Genomic DNA, 21,276 nt, shown 5'->3' with positions numbered 1-21,276 from the left:
TGTGCTGCAGCTCTCGGGAGCCGTTCAGCACCTTCGGGACGCCGCGTGCCCCGTGGGCAGCACGTCCGCCCTGGGAAGGGATTGCTGCCTTTGGGGGAGCATCTGTCCAGCTTTTGCACGCAGGCTTGGTTTTTCCTTTGGGGGGGGGGGGGGGGGGGGTTAAATAGGGAACAAAAAAAGCTCGTGTAGTCTCAGTGTGCCCATTAAATGTGTTATTACGTTGTTGGGATGGAAAGAGGACAGAGGAGACCTTGTATGGTTCAGATCCCAACACATGCTGGGGGCTGCCATGCCTCACCTCCCGCTTCCACAGGGTGAGCGGGGACGGGGGGAAACCCCCGCACACCGCATAGTCCCCCTGAAATCTCAAAACGGGTCCCAGGGGCTCCCTTGCTTTACTGCTAGTACAGCTGTCTTGCTTTTAGCTGCTCAGCGGAGTCATTAGAGTGACGTATTTTCAGCATGTTTGAGAATACGCCGCTTGGTTGGGTAAAGAGAGATTAAGCGTTGAGTTTTCCAACCCTTTTAACTTCATTTAGGCAGTCAGACTGTAGTTGTAAACTCAGCTTAATGTTTCGCAAAGATCACGCCAGAAGAGCTCATCGCATCCAGCAGGTCTCCTGTCTGCAGGTTTCCTCCCACCCCGATCCTGAACACCCCCGTGAGCCTTTGCATAGCTTCAGACCAACCTGCAGCCGACCTGAAACAAAGCACATTGTTTTTCAACATTGCTGATAGTTTGCAGTTTCCTTTTGAGGTCCCATAAGATACATTAGTGGCGCAGAGGTGGAGCTGAGTATTAGCATTTTTTTTGTTAAATTACCGTTAGCATTTTGCTAGTTTTTAGGGATTCTGCCACTACCAGAACTACCTTCCAAAGCCGTGAAGTAGTAGTACTTGTAGCACGTTTTTGCCGGCAGTCCTCTCTGCTGCAGCTGTGGATGTGGATGTTATGTGCCTCACAAATACCCAGCCCTTTTTTTTTTAATGCACACGCTGCTGTGGCCCTGAGGGACTGCAGAGCCAGGGTCCACCTGCCAGCTCTTCTCGCTGTAATAAAGTGTTCCCTTCCTTCAGTTTCAAATTTGCTGCTGTTTGATTTCATGGAATGATACCCTTTTTCTGAGTTAAAAGCGAAAGGAAATAAAAGACATGTATTACCCTTCTCTCTATCTTGTCTCCTACTAAAAAAGCAGCTCAGTCTCCTCTTACAGCTCATTTCCAGACCTTTCTCCTTTTTCTGTTTTTTTCTCTCTGAACCCTTTTGCTTCATCTGTCTTGGAAAACAGAGTGGAAACCTGAAGATTACACCTTAAAGTAGGAGCCTTAACAGATCTACAGAGTGAATTGGCTATTTTCATTGTTTCATTCTGTTCCTTGTGGTTGGGACTCTCCATTTGCTTTTTAGACTTCTGTCTTGGCAGCGTATTTCTCTTGAGCTGCTCAGGTCTCACAGAAGGGTTCAGTTACTGTAGATTTCAGTGAGGTGTGTTTGAGGAATTTCATCCACTACGTTTTGCCTTTTTCACTGATAATTAAGATGGTGACATTCAAAGGGAGGAAAAGAATAACAAAAATCTCAGGTTATTCACCATAAATTTTAATTGTCCTCCTATCCCCATCCACGTAGCTGTGTTAGTGCCTCCAGTATTCCTCACGTTTAATAAAATTTGGTCCTTTCATGCTTGTTCTCCCTGTCCAGTACTGAGCAAACATTGCATGTGGAGTCCTCTTGATACCACAGGAAGGAACTGTTGTCATTCATGCCTGCAAGGCCTGGGTGTGCAGCCCCAAAATCGTGCTCTAGCTGTTTGCAGCCCTATCCTATTGCAGCATGTAACTTGTAGCTGTACCGCTTCTGGCACTGCTCAATAGTTTGTTCATTTGCATGAGTGCATCCTGAGATAGCTGCTAAATTTATAAAAATGGTTTGAGAGAAGACGGCTTGGAACAAGAGAACATGCTTCATCAGTGATGACATTAGCTCCTCAAGAAGTTGCCTTAGAGATGGCCCCAGAATTTTTTGGCTTCATAAATGTGTGCCTTTGGGTAGGCAGGATAAGCAGAGACTGTGGTAGCACCTTCTGAAGATCTTCAAAGATAGGAGGAGGGATGATGAAGTGGCCTTACTGGTGTCACCTTTAGACCACCTGTTTTAGTGTCTTGTCCTGAACAGGGCCCATGCCAGGTACTTCAGATGAGATGGTAAGAAATGCCTTAGCAGATCTCCAGGCTGTAGCCTGCACTCCTCTGCTACTTCTTCCAAAGCTTCATAGCTACAGAATAGCTTGTTCTGAAAGATGAGTTTTGTAATAAATATGACTTGTTACCCGGAGAGATGGCCAAGCTGTCCTCTAATTTTGCAGTATTTTTCCCCTAATGACATCAATGAAAAAATCTTCTCTTTTGCCAATTTTCTATTAATTTGTATTCTTCTCTTGCAGTTTTAACGAATGTCCCTTTTCTTGCTCCATGAAATGAGAACACTTTGCTTAGCCATCCCTCTGCCCAAACTACTGTGGATGTGCATGCATCTTCTGTCTGTCTTCATGAGTTCAGATGAGTTTTCAGAGGCCCAAATCTTCCCAGTGCCAGTCTCTGAACCATCTCCAGCTCTCCCTGATGTGACAGCAGACGGTGCAGCCCATGCTGAGTTCAGCCTGCCCTGCTGCTGTAGATATGACATGACTATAGCTGTTTCTGTGTTACTCTCAGTCCCATTCCTTATGACCTGTGGAACCTCGTTGCCTTCTTGCCTTGCAATTGAACATTGAGCTGAGCACTCCCTCGGGCTGCCCACAGGGTTATCGGTCCCTTAACCAAGCTGGTGCAGACAGTGCACATCTCTGCAGTCCGTGTGGGCCTCTTCCCCCATAACATGTATTGCTTTGTGTCTGTTGTATGAATGCAGAACTGTTTGTCCTTGTGCCATCCCTCTGGCCTGCATGGATTTTTCTGAGGTTCCTCGTGGCTGTTTTGGGGTCTGCCCATTTTTAAGGCTACGTGGCACAGGACCGCTCCGCTGCCTGCTGCTGGCATACCCTCTCATTTTGCCTTTCCCATTTTACCCTTGCCCGCTGCTCAGCCATGCTCCAGCTTTGCCCAGATGTGCTGGTGGAGAGGTGACTGAGCAGGAAACCTTCCCTTCCCTTGTACAGCACGGCTCGGAGCAGCAGCTCGCTTGGAGGAGGACAGGGAGGTGTCAGGGCCTCACATGGCCTTGAAATGGCAGAGCTGGCACCAAAGCAGCGTGGTCCGTGCCATTCCCACCCCCTTACCGCACCGTGCTGAGGGACAGCCCTGTCCTGGTGGTGCTGGGGAGGTTTCCCAAGGTGGCCTCTCTGGGTTAGGGGCCACAGGGGCTGAGGGCAGTGGGTGGCAGTCTCCCACGACATTCCCTTGTCCTGCCCTCTCTCCACAGGTTATGCCACTCTCCAGGTTTGCTGGGTGCCTGCCGGTGAAAGAGAAGGGTTGATATTTTGCCCAGGCCCTTAGGTCCTGAACCAAAATGGCAGCTGGAGAGTCCCCTCCCGTAGGAGAAGTCTTCATCGACCTGCATCAGGTGAGGTGGGAATCCAGCGGCAGTGGTGCCGTGTCTGCCCCGGGAACCGCGCTCCTGTCAGGCTGTGTGTGGGACCTGCGTCCTGGCAGCCTGCTGCAGCAGCACAAAGCCTCTGCTCACTGGGGCTGTGTCGGCACCAAGGGTGCCCCGAGGCTGCCCACAAGGCCAGATCTGCTCTCCTGTGGTCAGGAAGGCCAGAGGTTGCCTTCGGATGCTGTTGGGTGGAGTAGGCGAGTGGCAGGAGCCTCTGGGAGCGCATGGTGCCTGCAGCTCCAGAGATGGTCTCCATGAGGCCCTGCTTGCACAGGAGGAGCTGGGCAGCTTGCAGTTAGACTCTCCCCATTTTGACCACGCTTGGGACACCCGTGCTGAAGTGGACAGAGAAGCAGCCTCATCCCCACGTACACAGATATGTCTGAGGTACAGACCTGAGAGCGCTGTAGCTGGCACCACTCACCCATGGGCCCTGCCTCCATCCCACTCCCCAGCTCTTTTTTATTCTTGCCTCTCCCCCTCACACCTCCTTCATTACCCAGGCCCCACCACAGCCACTGCGGAGTGCCTGGTGCTCCCTTCCCACCCGCCAGCCTGCAGAGATGCTCGGTGCCCCCGCAGCACCCAGCCTGGCCGCGGTGGGGTGGGAGCCGAGGGGGCTGGTGGTGCTGGGGCACAGCTGGGGACAGCTGGGGGGTGTGGGGGGAGGCAGAACGTGGCCCAGGCCGCTTTGCTCCCTCTTTCCGCCCAGCACAGACAGATTTGTCACAGTTGGGCCTCCTCCTGTTTCCATGGAAACACGGGAGTCCACAACAGCTCAGCACTGGCATTTCGGCTCTATTGACGGAAAATTTTACCAGCTGCAGCTGCTCAGGAGGCAGAAAGGACAGGAGTCACCTGGCGGTGCTCTTCTCAGAGCATCTCTACCAGCAAAAGGCAGAGGAGTGCCCACAGCTTGAAATGTGAGGCTTTTCAGGCAGAAAAGCCTGAAGAAGGCATGCTAAAGGAAACACGGGAGCCCTGGGATTGCAGGAGGGGTGGGGGATGTACAGGGTGGTCAGTGCCCCAAGGGCAGCTCACCAGAACAGTAAGAGCAGCTTTAAAAGCTGCCTCACCAGAGCAGGGATGCTGTTTCCCAGAGAGAAATCTCAAGAGGGAGGGCTGTCAGACTGAGCAAAGGGAAGGCCGGAGGGTAGCAGTAAGGTGCGAGGAAAGAGAAATTCCAGCTGAAAGAAAGCTACGCATCTCGGCTGGTAGCTCAGAGGCTTGCTGATCTGTTCTGACTCTTGACTCTCAGTGGAGCTGTGCCCATAAATGAGTAACTGTACCCCAGCCCTGTGGTGTGACGCCCACTGCTCTTCAGCAAGCTCAACCCCATTTGCAGGACATGAGGACCCAGAGGACTGTAGAAGTCTGCAGTGTTTGATTGTTATCTGGTGATTTCTGTGCAGGGCAGAGATCACGCAGAGAAAGCCTCTCCTGGTGCCGAGGACGATGAGGACTTGGATAAGACTTTGTCAGTCGAGAGATTTGGGGACCTGATAAGCAAGTCAGCATCAAGCGATCTGGAGAAGCAGAGACGCAGCTACAGTGAGAGAGATTTTGAATGTACGTAGGTCTGAACCGTTGTACCCACTTCCACCCTCACTGCTAACCCTTGCTCAGCCCCACATGCTCTGCAGCCTTGTGCTGGGGTCCCTGCAGACCCTTCCTCCCTTCAGAGCAATCCCTGAGTGCTACACCCAGTGCCCACTGCCTCATCCCAGTCTGCTCCCGACCAGTGTCCCCTGTCCCTGGAGGCATAGCTACTGCCCAGCCCAGGTGACAGCATAGCCCAGGCCTGGGTGCTCGCTCACCTCCCCACCCAGTCTCAGGGACCTCTGCAGCCACTTCCGCCAAACTCAAGTTTCCAGTCTGAAACTATTTTTCTTCCATATGGCTGCAAAGAAACATCCAAACATGGCTAGAAGCCAGGCTGTCCTGCCCAATCTGAAAGCAGATGGCTCCAGTCAGACATGCCTGTGTATTTCTAAATAGCAACCATGAAACCATCAGGTTTATCTGCTCAAAGAAAGGACTGAAAAATAAAAACGGAGTGTTTAAAATGTTGTAGCCGTCTCCCCTGAAATCCTCTGATCAGCACATTTATTCCACTAATCACCCTTCCATGAAGATGGCAACAGTCAAAGTCACTTTGGCTGTAAAATGAGAGTGTGCCCACAAGAGCAGCCATAAGCTATTGCCTGGCGTAGACTGGTTGCATTAGCTAGTAGTAACAGTAATGGGCAGGAAGAGGAGTACCCCAGTCAGCAGGCTGTTTGTGTGGAAGATGAGTAGCAATGGTTGGGTCATTTTCCCAGACTCTGGCTCTCCACAATCAGATGCTGCTTATTTTACAACTCAGCTGTGATAGGATGCAACCTCAGGAACATTTTGTCCTTGGTACATCACCAGGCTGGTTTCTGCTTGGCCGCTCCTTTCCAATTGGTGCTGTAGAAGTTTGCTAGTGGAAGTCTACTACTATAATGCACCCCAGCTGCTACTTTCTGCTTGTGCCATTTCTCTACAGAGGCTCCATTAAAACAGCACTTTCCACCTAAGCACACAGTCACTCGCACACATGGCTGCAAGGTGCTGATAGCTTTGCTGCGGGTTGAATACCTGTACTGTGCTGGTGGGACTTACCTGCCTGGAGCTCTGCCTGTGTGCACAGCTGTGCGAATTGGCTCGGAGTACACAGATGATCTGCTTGAGCATGCATGGCAGAAGCTTCTTGGAAAATTTGCCTACAGGCTTGTACTGTTTTGCTTTGGTTTTGTTTTTTTCTCAACAGAAGTATCCTCTCTTTGTCAGAATCAAGCTTGTTTTCCTTTGAGATCCTGATGTATCCCGGTTATTTAGAACTTTGTCAAACCTGGCTATTGGAAATTTTATGCAATTTGTATTCATGAAATGGGAAGATCTGGTTAGGTCATTAGACATCGGAAGGTGTTCTGTGAGCCCATAGAAGTGGTTCTCTGGGTTTAGAAATGTTTCCTGCCACATTCAAAGCCCGAAATTACTAACATGATCCAAAACGCAGGCATTTCTGTCTTGGGCTTATACAATCAATCCAGGAGTGAATGGGCTGTGTATTCAGCAGCAGCTTCGTGCTGTAGGAGCAACACATGCACAGTTGGGGCCTTCCTTGCTTCTTGTTACATTAGAAATTAATGCCTGCCCTACCCGTGGCAGGCAGAGCAGTGCTAAGGGAGGGCAGTAGCAGGACAGGAGCGCCTTTATGCCAAAACCTACCAGTGAAAAGGGTACATCTAAAGGGTACATTTAAGTCAAAGAACTAAAGAACACTTTGGAAGAAAAAGAGTTTGTAAAGAGACCAAACTCTTCCCATTTTGCATGTATGGCCATTCCCAATCTCTTCTAATCTTGCCACGAGGCTCTCCTGCTGAACCAAGGGGGTGTGTGAAATATTCCGTCTGTTCCCAAGGGGGGAAACAAGGGAGAAAAGACTTGAGAAACCAAAGGAAAGGAAACATGACACCAGAACAATGAACCTGCCTGGCTCTCCCAGGGAGAAGGTTACAGCTTCCATTGAAAACGTCCTTTGAAGGTAGTTTTCACTATAAACAGATTTTGCTGCCATGTCACAGGAAAGCTGGGAAGGAACCAAATCAAAACAGACTGGAAACAATTCCTCAGGAAGAGCTGCTGAGCAAAGCCCCCTTGCAAAGCGACTGGTGCCCCCGTGATTTCAGCTGCTCCGGGTGCAGCCCCAGGGTCTGTGCATCCTGCAGGCTGTCTATGGGAGGCTTTGTGCCTGCAGATAGACCAGGCAGAAATGGCTTTCTATCTCTTGCAGGGAGGTGCTGAGCTTACCCTGCTCCCTGCATGGTGCATTATCATTGTTTTTGAGTGATGGCTCAGAAATGCCATTAATTTCTTCTCGCTGTGTAATTCCCACGACACCCAGGTCAACCCTGTATGAATTTCTCTTTGTAGATTAGTTTGACGAAAAGTCCTTCTGCCCTGTTTTTTACCCTGGTTTATAAAGAGAACCTCCTAACTGAACCTGCATTTCAGGGGCTGGTAGGCACAAGGCCCCCCCGAACCTGGGACACGGATTTATGTTGCATCTGCACTAAAAGACTTGGTCTGTAATTCCTGTCAAACCCTGCGAGTAAAATAAGGCACATCTATTTAAACTGAACTAAAGAACACTATGCAGGAAAGAAATGTTTGTAAATGGCCCAAACTCTGCTTATTTGATAACGTGAGAAGTGTTTCCCCATGTTTAGGAAGGGGGTAGTGTCTCTGGCAGGTCACTGCAGCTCTGCCTAGCCATGCAAATGGCTTTCAGCAGCCCTGGGGGAGTCCTGCCTTGTCCAGGGTGGTGAAGCTGGGTTGGGGTGGTTTGGCACTGCATGAGGGCTGCCTCTGTGGCCACCCCGGGCTGGATGCATCAGCCTGCCACATCACTGAAAGAGCTTTGCTATGTCCCTGCGGGCTGGTGGCTCTCCTTGCCCTTCCTGGCCCTTGATCTCCAGACCATGCTGTTTCCTGGAGGGGCGTCTGGCAGGTTCCTCCCAGCCTCTTCCTGCCCCTGACTCTCTTTTTCTCTCTCAGTCCACCGCCAAACCTCGCACCACATCCATCATCTCCTTTCCACTCACCTCCCTTCTGCCCTCAAGTACCAAAAGAGGCCCCCCCGTGCCAGCAGGAGGAAGAAAAGGAGAAAGAAAAAGAAGAAAACCTCAGTACCCCCCTCAGAGGTCACCCCCACCATCCAGGAAGTGGACGAGGAAGGGGGAGAAGAGGAGGAAGAAGAGGAGGAAGAAGAGGAAGAAGGAGAGTCTGAGGCAGAGGAGGCCCAAGAGAAAGAGGTCTCTGCAGAGTCTGAGGGCGAAGCTCGTGGGAAGGACACGTCCCCTAAGCTGGAGCCCCCAAGCAAACCAAAGGCAAGGCTAGGGCATCCCTGCCTGGGTGGGTGTGGGAGGCTGGGGGATGTGGAGGGCAGGTCAATAAAGGGTGTGTGGTCAAGGGAGTGAGCTGTTTGAGTGGAAGAGTTTGTAGAGGAGAGCCTCAAAGCTGTGGAATATTGTGGGAAGAGTGGTGCTGTCCCTGCCTAGCAGAGATGGGCACCAGGGGACAATGACAGGTAAGCCGTTGCCCAGGGTGGGTGATGGGGAGGGTGTGCATGACCATTTTGGGGGTGTAAGACGTGGGGGAAGATCAGTGTGTCTGTTCCCGGGGTGTATCAGATGGGGGGGCTTCATATGGCCAGTCCCAGGGTGTGTGGGGCACATGGGGGACGTTGGAGTGGCCTTTACTAGTCTGTGGGGACACGGGGAGGATCTGTGTGCCAAGGACTGTGCCAAGGGCTGCCTGGCCTGGCTCGTGCTCTCAGGGCTGTCGTCTCTGCAGTTCACCATCGGCAGCGATGAGGATGAGTCTGGCAGCGCTCTGGCCCCAGCGCAGTTCCACGTGGAGGAGGAGTGTGGCGTCCTGTCCCCCGTGCCATGCTTCACTGACCTGCAGCCGGACAAGAGCTCTGCTTCCCTCCCCAGGTAGGAGAGCGGGTGCTGAGCTGCTGCCACCCTCCAGTCTGGGGGGTCACTGCCCTGCCCTGCCCCTGGGGTAGCACGGGGAGGTGTGTGGCTGTGCCCAGCCTCCGCTCTCCTGCTGAACCAGAGGGGCCCCATGGCTCAGTGGCTGCAGCAACAGTGCTGCTCCCCAGCAGGATGGTCGCTTTCTGGGACCCCCTTGGGCCCGTGGGATCCCCAGGATGTGGGTTTAGGGGCACTGGGCTGTGCACGTGGAGTATTCTTCCTCCCAGTTAGCTCATGCTGACCTGCAAGCTGGGAAACTGAGCTGAGGACTATGAGGTCCTCATCCCCTGCGAAGGGGCAGAGCCTGTCGCCACCCCCCTATTTGCTACCATCAGTCTCTGTGCTCCCTACAGCCTCCCTGGGCCTCGGGAACGTCTGTCCCGAGGGTGGGAGAAGCGCAAGCCCTGGGGCCAGGTGGCGAGTGGACAACGAGTTACCTACGACTTGAAGGAGAGAATGTGCATCGGCAGCATGACCACGCTGGAGAGCGCAGCGTACCAGCGTGTCCCCACAGATGAGGCTGAGGCCCAGATGCTGGCATCTGCTGACTTGGACGGCATGAAAAGTGAGGCTCTGTAGTACTATAGTGCACGTGTTCCTTGCATCTCTCTGCTTTGCCCTCTTCCCTAACAGCTCCAGGCATGGTCATCAGCCTTCCCCGAGGACCTGGTCCTCATCTCCCTGTTCCTCGGCCCCTGCTTTTCTGGCTCTGACTCCTCTCTATCAGTTTCGGGAGCACCCTGAGCACCAGTCCCCATGTTTCCATGTGAGCCCAGCGCCTCTCCTCCCACCCAAGCCACAGGTGCCGGCCCTCCTCCACCCACCCCGCTGCCCTCTCCGTTTCAGGGCTCCCTGTGCTTCCCTGAGACCCAGCTCTCTCCTTCCCTGACACACTTTCCCAGTTACCAGCCCTCCGTGTGCCACGCCAGCTCTCACACGGCAGACACCCGATGTGAGGAGCCTCCCCTCTCCTCCGCGCTGCTCGCCGAGAGGCAGCTGCCCCTTCCGAAGTGCCTCCGAGGGGACTGCCCCCCGTGCGCGAGTGAGGGCAGACAGCAGAGACGTCATGGAAATGCACGCTCCAGGCCTGAGGACATGGAGAATTCAATAGGTTGCTCTGCAGGCTGGAGAGGGAGGGAGACACCAGAGGGGAGTGAGGGAGAGAAGCGGAGCTGCATGCGGAGCCGGGCTGTCCCTGGGCCACGGGCAGTGCGTCCCTGGGCATCCAGCGAGAGACCCCGCGGCAGAGCGAGGATCCCGCTCCCGAGGAGCCAGTGGGGCAGCCCCCACAGGAACATCCCTGGGTGGAACCGTCCTTTCCAGGACCTCCTCGGTCGCCAGGGGCTGCTGCAGCCAGCACCTTCATGCCCTGTGCCCAGGCGAGCGAGGCACCGGGGCTGGCCCCAGGGCTCCGGTGAAGCCCTCCCGGGGCAGCTTGCTTTCTGCACTTCAGCCTGGCTACCCCGGCCCCTCCTCTGAAGGTGAGTGGCTCATGGCGCCTGACCCCTGACCTTCGCAAGGACAAAATGACAACCCTTCAGGAGGGAGAGGAGGCAGCGAGGGAATCGGAAGGGGGCAGCAGCCCTGAGGTAGCAATGAGTACCTGCATTCGCAACTCGCTCGGCTATGAAGACTTTGATGAATTTGCCTTCAATTTTGAAGACTATGATTTATGGGAGGCCATCAGAAACCATCTGGGCTACCCAGGCGGGGAGCCCACCTGTAAGTACCAGAGCAGTGACCCCCGGTTGCAGCTGTAGATCAGAGCCCCAATCTAAATATCCCCCACCCTGTGTTTGCTGTCTGCTGCCCCCTCTGTGTCAGGTTTGTCTCCTAGTTTAGAGAAGGGATTGTCTGCCCCGCTGCATGCAACCCTGTGCCTGGGGATGCTGGAGGAGCTGTCTGTGTGTCTGTCTGAGGTCCGTACAGATCCATTTCGTAGTGTTGAGGTGCTTCCCTGTGTGTGTCTTGCTCAAGTAGTTCTGGAGGCAGCTGCATCTTTAGTTTGTGCTTATCGGGATGTAGCCCATGCTGTGGCCAGAGGAAAAGCTGCTGCTCCAAGGCATGTATAAGAACAGAGAAATTTTCCTTCCATCTGTGGCACAGAGTGACAATGAGCTGTTGCTCTTTGCTGGAATTTGAGCTGGGCCACAGATCCAACAGAAGCAGTAGATATCAGGTTCTCAGCTCTGCACTGAGGAGGACATAACTAGTCCCCGTGTCTGCAGGCTTGAGTGTTGTTTGTGAAATCAGCTAGTGGCAGGCTGGCTGGGGTGCCTGGAAAGGGGAAAAGAGGAAGGAAGCGAGAGCGAGAAAAGCAGGGAAGGAGAGAATAGGAATCCCTAGAGCAAAGAGCACCTTTCTATTCTCTGCATCTGTTTCCTTACCCGTGCAGCCCTTGTGAAAAACTGGCTCTCTGAGCCATCCCAGGGACTGCACAGGAACCAGAGCCTCACTCCCACCTTTCTTCTCCTTTCTCTTCTCAGCAGGCGGTGGTCACTCACAGTTAAAAGGTGGCTTTGCGTGTCGCTTTGGGAGTGACACTATTCATAGTCGTAGCTCTGTGGCAGCTGCCCAAATGTCCTCATCTAGATAGTGTTCTGATTTTTCAAGGCATTGTACAAGCACGCAAGGGAAGGTGACGTGGCCCCAGAACTAGCTCGCTTGCAGGCTTTGCAAGCAGGAGTGGGGAGGCAGAGTGCAACACAGACTCAGGAGGCTTGGTTCAGTTTCTGGCTCTGCCACAGCATGCCATTATGATCTTAGGCAAAACATTTAACTCGCCATTCCTCCCAGTCCCAGCATCATTTTCTCTGTTTCAGCTAGTCCGTCCTTATAAACCATGCAGCCTCTGGGGAGGAAACGTCTGGCTGTGTGCTTGTACAGGGACCAGCAAGTGAGGATTTGCTTCTGGCTAGGTCTGATACTTGTTACTGTAAAGTCACAGACAATTTAATAGGAGCAAAGTTCAAAACAAACCTGGAGCAAATTGTCACTGTCAGCTGTCCCAGGCTGAGCAACCTATGCATTAAAAGTGTGAGAAATTGCCCCAATTTCACCCAAGAAGCAATGGCAGCTCTTGGGAAGTTGGAAGGGGCAGATTGCTTCTAGAAGGTGTGATATGCATCACTTATGAAGGGGGGATATTTGGCTTGCTAGCAGTTAACACATTCATTGATTGCTACAGCTAATGCTGCAGGTGCTTGAAATAGGATGTACTGTCCAGTCAACTCTTAATTATTTCTGCACAATAAATCCACACTGTGAATTAATCCCGCAGAGATACGGCAGAGACAGAGATGGCAGAGACAACAGTGTCAGGTCTGTACAGAGGCAGCTCATGTCCAGCTAGTGCCGCGTGCTCAGCTACTTGCTACATGGCAGTAGCTCTTGCAGGATCATCTTCGATCGAGGAGGAATAGATTCTGCAGAGCAGAGTCCTTGTTGGACCTGAGCCGGTCTCTTTATACTCCTTTTAGTGACTGGAGCATGGGGACACTATGCAGGGACACCTGGGTGGTAACAAGGATTAGCTGGGGTCCAGCTGGCTCTGTTATCTTGAACTCAGCACCATCCAGGACAGACTAGCGTTCTGTGCCAAGCCATCCAGGGATTCTGTATTGCATTTCCCTAGTATCTGCTTTATTCATGTTTTTCCACTATGCAGTGCGTGCTGACATCTGAATGATGGAGAAGTGACAGGCCTTCGGTCTGCTATTTCTGCCTTGGTTGGTCTGTGTGAGGTAAAAAAGTACATCCTGTCTTGGCTGAGTATGTGTGCAAACAGCAGCCAGGAAAGTTGTCTTGCTCCTGCTCTCTATGTTGTAGTTGCGGGTCCACAGAGCTCATTCTTAGTCCCAGGCCCCCATTCAGGACTGCTGGTACGCCTCTTGTCACAGCCTCCAGAGATGCATGGCAGGTTGCGGGTTTGTTCTTTCTCTGATGCTAGCTGGTAACTGAAGCACAGAGAGCTTGCATCTTCTTAGCTCCTCTCGTGTCTTACTTACCTTCCTTTTCACAGTGACACAGGTATTCTGTAGACACAACAGGCGTGGCCCAGTCTCATCCTCACATACTTGTGTGTGTCTGCACAGGTATGTCCTGTCTCTGCCTTCACCTTCCCACTTACACATGCTCTGCTACATGTCTGCGCACACTTGGCCGTATAGTTGTAATACACATCCCACATGCATGTACATACTTTGGGGCTGGTGGTGTTTGTGTGTCTCTGTATATTCATATTTACTCACAAACGTACTGTCCCACTCCAGCTAAAACTGGGAAAGCTGTGGCAAGGGCAACAGCTGTTTCCAGAAGCCAGCACAGGGGTTTTTATGTGTTGATATATGTGACTTTTTATACGTTGAGTAGCATTTTGTTTAGTCTAACTTTAAATATTCCAAGAGATTGGGTTTCAATCTCTTCTTCCTAGAGGTGATGCTATAGCTTGCCATTGAGGCAAATAGGAAATGTTCACCCTTGCTGTGATGCTGGGTTAGCAAGTTGCTCTCTAGTACTGATACAACAATTCTGATGCCTCGTTCTGGTCTTTCTGCTTGTGGATGGAGGGTAAAGAAAGGAGGAAAGTGGGAGCTAACACATGGGTTGACGGCATTCTGCTGAGATGGACTGGCTAGGACTGATTCTGGAGGAAGACTTTAACCAGTGGAAAGTAACATTTGTCATCTTCAGATTTATCTGGAGGAAAAGATACTTGGTCAGCCCGAGAAATCTGACTGATGGAAGCCAACGTGGCAAGATGATCTTCTGGAAGAGACTGTGGGAGAAGCTGTGTGGGAGGGTGACACACCAGGCTGTTGTAGTGGAGCCACCGTAGGAATCATGCTCCATAAACTGTCCTCAGACACTGTCACTGTCTCGTGCTCTGCTCATGGGGAGCTAGTGGAGCTAGCTATGGCAAGAGCTGTACTTGGTGAGATAAAGCTGCCCTGGGGAATCTGGCTTCAAGCAAAGAGGCAAGAGGTATTCTCTGGGAACATCGCCCTTGGATGTCAGTCCAAGACTGTATCCTGAGTAAGGACCCCAGGCTTCAGGCTCTCACTTGAACTTGACATTCATTTGGGAGAAGTGGCTGCGGAGCATGCAGGAACTGTGAAATCTATGCAAAAGTCTGAGGAAGCCCCCCACACACAGCTCCCACAAACGTTTGTATCAGCGGGTGGTTACTGGCTCCTATTGACATTGCAGTGCAGTAAGTGGAGCAGGGAGGAGTCCAGCTGACAGCAGGACTTGCATCAGCAGGGCAGCCAGTGGGTGAAAATCCCCTGAGGCTCACTATTGATTCATTTTATATTTAATTTAGCAACCCAGATTTCCAAGAAGCAAAGCCATGTTAAGCCTGGCCTGGTGCTGGGCTGTTTCTTTCCATGCCATAGATGCACAGATATCTTCCTGCAACGTCAAGGAGAGCATGTGGCCTTCAAGCCCAATGCTTTTCACTACCTCTCATGCCCAGAGAGCTCGCGGTCTGTATGTGCTGAGGAAGATACACTTGCTCTCTCTTGCCCAGGTGCTGTTTCTCTGGCATTGCAAATGGGGCTGGCGAGGTCTTGGTGAGCGCTGGCTAGCTAATAGCACTGGTGTTCTTTGGTGGTGGGGCTGTAAATGAAGCCTCTCTGGAGGCTTCAGGAGGCTGTGATTCAGCCAGCCGAGCCCTGTAACACAGACCTTTCAAGGGGCACTGCAGCACCACCATGGATCGTCTAGAAACGGTGATAGCTGGAGTTAGTTGCACAGCCTACATGCCAGTCCCAGGTCTGCTCTGTTACACTTGAGTCTTACCACACAATTAAATAAAACGGCCATTGATATTTCCATGCGTCTCCCAGACCAGCAGCTAAAGATCCTTCCCTTTCACTGCTTGCTGAGCTTCCCTTTATGCTTGCTGAGCACCAAGCCTTTCTCCAGAGGGAGAAATGAGCCCCAGCCAGCTGCCTGCCTGTGCTGTCGGGGTGCAGAGCTGTGCGGGCAAGGCTTCAGACTGCTTTTTGTTGGGGCGGTATGGGGAGGGTTCACCCACCACTCATTCAGGTACTGTGAATAAGCTTTTGCAGTGAAGCTTCAGCATACGCGCAGCCTGGGAGGAAACCTTCTTCTGAAGGCATTAGCTCTTAGACATCAGGAACAGCTAGAAGTAGGCAGGTGAGACAGGAAAGATCTTCAAAGGGCTGGAGGGTGATGGTGAGTGCTCCAGCTGCCAGGGCTTTGCTAGTGTAATCTAATGGGAGAAGGGCGGGCTGGGATGTGGTTCTGTGCCAAACAGTGCGTTTCCACTAGACACACCGGTGGTCTTTTCTCCTTTCCCTTGCATTCAGGCCACCGTTTTGAAGATAACCCTGGTGTGAGGAGGCATCTGATGAAGAAACCGTCTCGGAGCCAGATCACCAGGACAAGCAAAAAATTAGCATCAACCCCATCTGTCAAGAAAAAGAAGAAGAAGAAGAAGTTGGATAGAAAGCCTCATGAGGTATCCATGTGCTGTCCTCCCACACTTGTTCAGAAGCCATAAATCAGGATGAGAAACAGGCATTTTATAAAGTGATAAATGTGGTTTCAATATAATTAATTTTTTACATGGCCTTGGGAGTGACATTTCAAGCTCTTATCCATTGTCATGAGGGCTGAACAAGTACTTTTTCAATAGAAGTTGAGATTTCTCTGAAATCACAGAGCGTCAACTTTAGGAAAGACATATTAAAAAAGCCAGAGAAATGATAGTGCTGTTTTGGAAGTCGGCAGCACAGTGATTTCACCACCTCTGATAAGAAAGTTAGTGTAGGAAACCTTGGGGGGAAACTTATTCTAGCCAAGAAGCAGGCAAAGGAAAAAGATGTTTGTTTCGGTAGAGAGGGATCCAGGTTTGCCTCTTTCTCTCTTCTCTGCCTGTGTCATCTAAATTGAAGCTTTCTGCTGCTCCATGTGCTGATGGAAGCTCCTGCCCTGCTGCCAGTGATATTTGTCCTGTCTGTTTCTGTTCACCAGCCCTCTGGTTAACTAAGGCAGGTTTACCCAGGCATTGCTATAGACCAAGTAGCGCACTGAGGACAAAGCTGAGGCTTTCCACATACGGCTCATAGAACTCTCTGCATCAGGGGAAGTCTCACATCCTTGCTGTAATTCCTGCTAGGTTTTTGTGGAGCTGAACGAGCTGGTGGTGGATAAGAACCAGGAGATGCACTGGAGGGAGACAGCCCGCTGGATCAAGTTTGAGGAGGATGTGGAGGAGGATACAGCAAGGTGGGGGAAACCCCATGTGGCTTCACTGTCCTTCCGCAGCCTGCTGGAGCTCAGGAAGACAATTGCCCATGGTGAGTCAGGAACTGCTTTGTGCCACCAGCCAGGGTTTGTGTATTGCTCAGGGACAGGCTGTGCTGGGCAGCTTCTGTTGCTGTTTGGCCACTTACTGAAGACATGCCAGCAGTGTCTCTGTCCATGCTCCTTGTAGGGTGTGGGGAGACAGACAGCCCTGCACCCCATTTTCCAGGGTAGCCCGAGGATGTCCATGTTGGTTCCTTGCTCTGCTTTGCTGCTCTCAGGCACGTGGCAGCTGCGACACCCAGCTGTGTCTGGGCTGGAGATCTTTTGCGTGAGAAGGCAAGGCCTGTCAGGGTGGATGAGAGGGAGCTACAGAGCTTCCAGTCCTTCTGGGCCTGGGTAATTCACTGAAGGGAGACACTTTCTCCCTGGAGAGCAGAGACAGATCCCCTTGGGATGAGAGTCTGGAGTCAGAGCCCATGCAGTCTGCTGCACGCATACATCCCACTGAGTGGGATGTCTTGCTGTTTGTATATTGACATGGTGTTTGTGCTATTTTAGTGAGAAGTGCTCACATCCCACAGGTGATGGGGAGGCAAGTTTTTCTGAAAGCTCTCAGCATGCCAAGACAGAAGCTTGTGGTTTCTGTTGGGACAAAGGTTTACATGGAGGACATGGGACACTTAGGCTTGGGGCATTTTTCAGCTGGGAGCATTAAAATCTGTACCCCAAACAAAGCCTGGCTCCTGGTGTCCCCACAAACACACGTTTCTCAAGAGCACAGACCAAAATTGCCCTGGAGAAAGGCTTCCCAGCAGTTGGCTGGTCTGAGGCCCCTGCCCTGTGTGCGGGCACCGAGACTGGCTGCAGAGAGGAAGCAAGAAGGGCTGAGAGGTGCCTCCAGTGGGAGGAGGGCTTGGTGCTGGTGGGGCTGTTGTGGGATTGCTGTGTCCCCAGAGCACGTGTGCAGCAGGGAGTGCTGCACACTAGGAGCAGGGCTCTTCCCCTCCTGCTGGCAGGCGCCGTCCTTCTCGACCTGGAGCAGACCACACTGCCTGGCATCGCTCACCTCATGGTGGAGACCATGATCATTTCTGACCAGATCAGAGCGGAGGACCGAGCCAACGTGCTGCGTGCCCTGCTGCTCAAGCACAGGTGGGTGAGACACAGACAGGGGCTGCGGGAGGCTCAAGGCTTATCTGCAAGCCCCAGGCAGCAAGGGAGGCTGGCAAGGATCTGGCTGTACCTCAGATAACTGCATCACTGCCATGGTGGGGCAGGTGGTGGGATAGGGCAGGGAGACTATCTAGAGCAAGAAAATGAGGCTGTGCCACTCCATCTCCCAGCCATCCAAATGATGAGAAAGAGGGCTTCTTTCCAAGGAACCACTCCAGCTCCAGCATGAACTCCATTGTGGGGAACCACCACCACAACCACACCACGGACACCTGCGTGCCCCTCATGGGGGAGGAGCGCATAGAGATGGCTGACCCCAAGGCCCACGAGACCGAGTGCAAAGAGGTAAGAGCGATGTGAGGGGTTACCAGTCTTTTCCAAACACACCCTAAGGTCACCCTTTGGCCTGTGATGGCACACAGCAACTCTTGATGCCCACTTCTGGGCTCCGTCACGGGATGCCTCATCATTGCAAGGGCTGAGCTCCCCTAGATCACCTGGAGTGCTGGAAATCAGGTCACTGCGTTATGATTTTGGGACCTAATTATAGCCTCACGCTGCATGTGAATGTCTGCTGGAGCTTGCGATGGCAGCAACAGCCCTGGTGTTTGCAGGATGACCTTTCACTGCAAGGATGCCTTACTAGTGTAGGGAAACCAAGGCACAAGGGCACAGTACTTACTTGTTTGTGTTCTCCCCTGGCAGAAAAACCTACATCTCCATAACTCTGAGGGGCACCGTAAATACCTGAAGCTGATGGAGAAGATTCCTGAAGATGCAGAGGCCACAGTGGTCCTCGTGGGTAAGAGGCAACAAGTGGACTCCCCTGACACCAAAAGAGACCAGTTCAGATCCTGATGTGGGCCCAGCTGTGGGTGTTCTCCCTCCTGAGGTGTATTTAGACATCTAGTACATGTTCCCAAAGTTTAAGTGAGAAGGGAGCCTTGTATGCTCTCTTCTGTAGAGATAATGCACATTTTGTTTGTCAGTAGTAAATGTAAAGGGTGACTGGGTAGTTTTTTTCTAAAATTAAGAAGTACTGAACGTGAAGAGGTTGATAGACTCTGCTGTCGGGGACTGGTGCCCAGCTTAGAGGAGAAAGTTTAGCCACCTCACCAAAACATCCCATTTTGCAGCTCAGAAGTGGATAAACGGTGCCCAAGGGACTGATTGCCAGCACTGCTGTAGGGTCTTGTGTTGTTCTCTGACCATTGCTGCCCCCAGCCTGGCTAGCCCATTACACCTTGCCAGCACCTAGGTCCTGCCCCCGGCTAGTTTTGGTTGTTGGCTGTGTGTGCCAAGGAGCTTGGAGTTTTTGGGAGCAGGGCCCAGCAGCTGGCAAGGCCTCTGGTATCTGCCATGTCACTGCCTAGAGATATTTCTCTATACAATTGAGGGCTGTGGGCAGGCAGCCTCGAGCATCAGTGCGTTTAGTGCCTTCTGACCACAAGAGAAGTCCTCTTCAGCACTTTGCTGGCATTAACATCTGAGCAAACAGAACTATGCTACGAGCAAAGTAAATGTCATTGCCTGTCTAGGAGATAGAAAACTTGGGCAAAGAGATTTGGCTGCTTAACCAAGCTGATGCTAAACCATGATGAGGCCAGATCCATTTGATAAATGCACTTTGAATACTCAGATAACTACACACTGGTCATTTCTGTATCTTGGGATTCTCACGGCTGTTGAGATGGCCCAGATTTGCAAGTCTAACACAGAACACAGCTCTTTGCTGGACGCAGATGGCAGAAAGATCAGTAATAATGCCAGAGAAATAAAAGTACTCAATAAACATTTGTGTTCAGTATCAGAAGGAAGCGGCTGGTATGCTGGAGGATGCGGGACTGCTTCCCAATCTGTTAGGTACTGAGAAGGCTGCCAAACACATTCATGAGATGCGGACATCGTCAAACAAACTGTAATTTGTACCTATGAGTCTTTAGAGAACTGGCTCATTTTTCATCCGAAAAAGGTCTAGGAATGCAGGGAACACATGAGAAAAACAGAATAAAGCTAACGGTGTCAGTGCTCAAGAAACAAAGTACAGTGATCCAGTACCTATAGGTTGTTTAACCTGACGTCCCTCTCGGCCAAAATAATGGCAGAACTAATATGGGATTCAATTAATAAAGAGCTAAAGGATAAGAATGTAATTATTGCCAAGCAGTGAGGTTTATGGGAAATAGGTCATGTCAAGCAAACCTGATTTCATTCTTTGATGAAATTAGAAGTTTGTGTGATAAAACTAACTGGCAACATGTAAGAGGCTTCCTTCCATAAGGCAGCGGCTTAGTGGAAAACAACCTTCTGATTTAAAATCAGCCCCTTATAATGTAAGTAGAGCCCATGTGTAAGAGATTGAGTATGTGCTAACTGGGAGAGCTAAAAAGAGTAAGTAGCATTGCTGGGGAACGGTCAGTGAACAAGGGACTTTGAGCAGTCCTCAGCATGAAGCTTGGTGTCCTTTCAGTGGTCTGGAAACAAGTACGGGGCTACAGGACTCGTGGGAACCTCCTACATTGCTGTTTCCACTGTTCAAGGCAGCCCAGTACAGCTCACCCCAATGATTAACTGTGCTCAAAACATTGCCTCCTGGTAGGTTGTGTGCAGTTCCTGGAGCAGCCAACTATGGCCTTTGTCCGACTAAATGAGGCCGTCTTCCTGGAATCTGTCTTGGAGGTCCCAATCCCTGTCAGATTCATCTTTGTGCTGCTGGGACCGAGCCAGGCCAACATGGATTACCATGAAATTGGCCGGTCGATCTCCACCCTCATGTCTGACAAGGTGAGGAGCTGACCAGCGGCAACGCTGACACAATGCAAGGGAGCTTCAGTAGTTCCTCAGAAGTCAGTCCTGGGACAGGAGTGCTGCTGAGATGCTGTGCAAAGGCCCGGGTGGGAAAGACAGGCCTGAGCAGCTAGCATTTTTAAGAGCAGCCTGGCTAAACCAAGGTAGGATGCTCCAGTACAGAGGGAAGAGTAGGGTAGATGTTTGGCTGGGACAGAGCGTGCGAGGCTGGGAGGTGAAGAAAGGGGGGTATACATAAAAGCAGGAGCAAAGGGCTGCCCAAGGTTAGAAGAGTTGTGTTCAGTTCACGTTTCACAAACAGAGGAGGGGAGGCTGAGTGGTGTATGTGACCATGACATCTGGCCCAGGCGACACTGAAAAGAAGGCCTAGCAGTGCCTGGGAACTATTCATCAAGAGTTTTGCCAAAGCTTTCTAAGTCCCATGGCTGCGGCGTCCGTGCAGAGGAGCACATCAATGCAGGAGAGATGAGGAGGCGGAAAGGTTTTTCTGCCAGGCACAGACACGGCTAGAAGTTCCCCATCTGGCTAGATGGCAGGAAACTGAAATTTATTATCCTGGTAAGGAATTAAAGACAAAGAAAAGATAATCTGAGCACCTGCTGCATACATCCAAGACAGGAGAATCAGAGGTTCACAGGGTCTTTCTGGCTGGTGCCATGCAACTTTAACCAAATAACAAACTGCCATTCCTGGCATCAGTGCAGACCTCTCCCTGAAATGGGGACTGAAAGGTCCACTCAGAGCAGGTGGGTTGTGGGCAACAAGGGCCCCCAGCTGAAAAATCCCTCCCCAGGAGTCAGCTGAGACCACGCTTAGAGCCAGAAGAGGTGAGCTGCCATATTCCAGCTTCAATGC

The 21,276-nt window shown here is 51.7% G+C and overlaps 1 protein-coding gene across 1 annotated transcript in view; it reads left to right on the top strand.

Annotated features, from left to right (window-relative positions):
* Positions 1-21,276, top strand: part of SLC4A3 (solute carrier family 4 member 3) — a 34,857-nt gene that overhangs the window by 2,467 nt on the left and 11,114 nt on the right. Inside the window, exons 2-12 of the mRNA XM_035568692.2 lie at positions 3,422-3,562; positions 5,008-5,164; positions 8,180-8,511; positions 8,978-9,120; positions 9,516-9,727; positions 15,498-15,649; positions 16,310-16,490; positions 17,457-17,592; positions 17,784-17,958; positions 18,319-18,415; positions 20,213-20,397. Of these exons, the coding sequence (XP_035424585.1) occupies positions 3,509-3,562; positions 5,008-5,164; positions 8,180-8,511; positions 8,978-9,120; positions 9,516-9,727; positions 15,498-15,649; positions 16,310-16,490; positions 17,457-17,592; positions 17,784-17,958; positions 18,319-18,415; positions 20,213-20,397 (1,824 nt within the window). The 5' untranslated portion in view covers positions 3,422-3,508. The remainder of the gene's footprint in view (positions 1-3,421; positions 3,563-5,007; positions 5,165-8,179; positions 8,512-8,977; positions 9,121-9,515; positions 9,728-15,497; positions 15,650-16,309; positions 16,491-17,456; positions 17,593-17,783; positions 17,959-18,318; positions 18,416-20,212; positions 20,398-21,276) is intronic.

The sequence above is a fragment of the Cygnus atratus genome, chromosome 6, assembly GCF_013377495.2.
Source record: "Cygnus atratus isolate AKBS03 ecotype Queensland, Australia chromosome 6, CAtr_DNAZoo_HiC_assembly, whole genome shotgun sequence".
In the NCBI taxonomy this organism is placed as follows: Eukaryota; Metazoa; Chordata; class Aves; order Anseriformes; family Anatidae; genus Cygnus; species Cygnus atratus.
The sequence above is the reverse complement of the archived record's forward strand: the minus strand, read 5'-3'. Positions and strand labels throughout refer to the sequence as shown.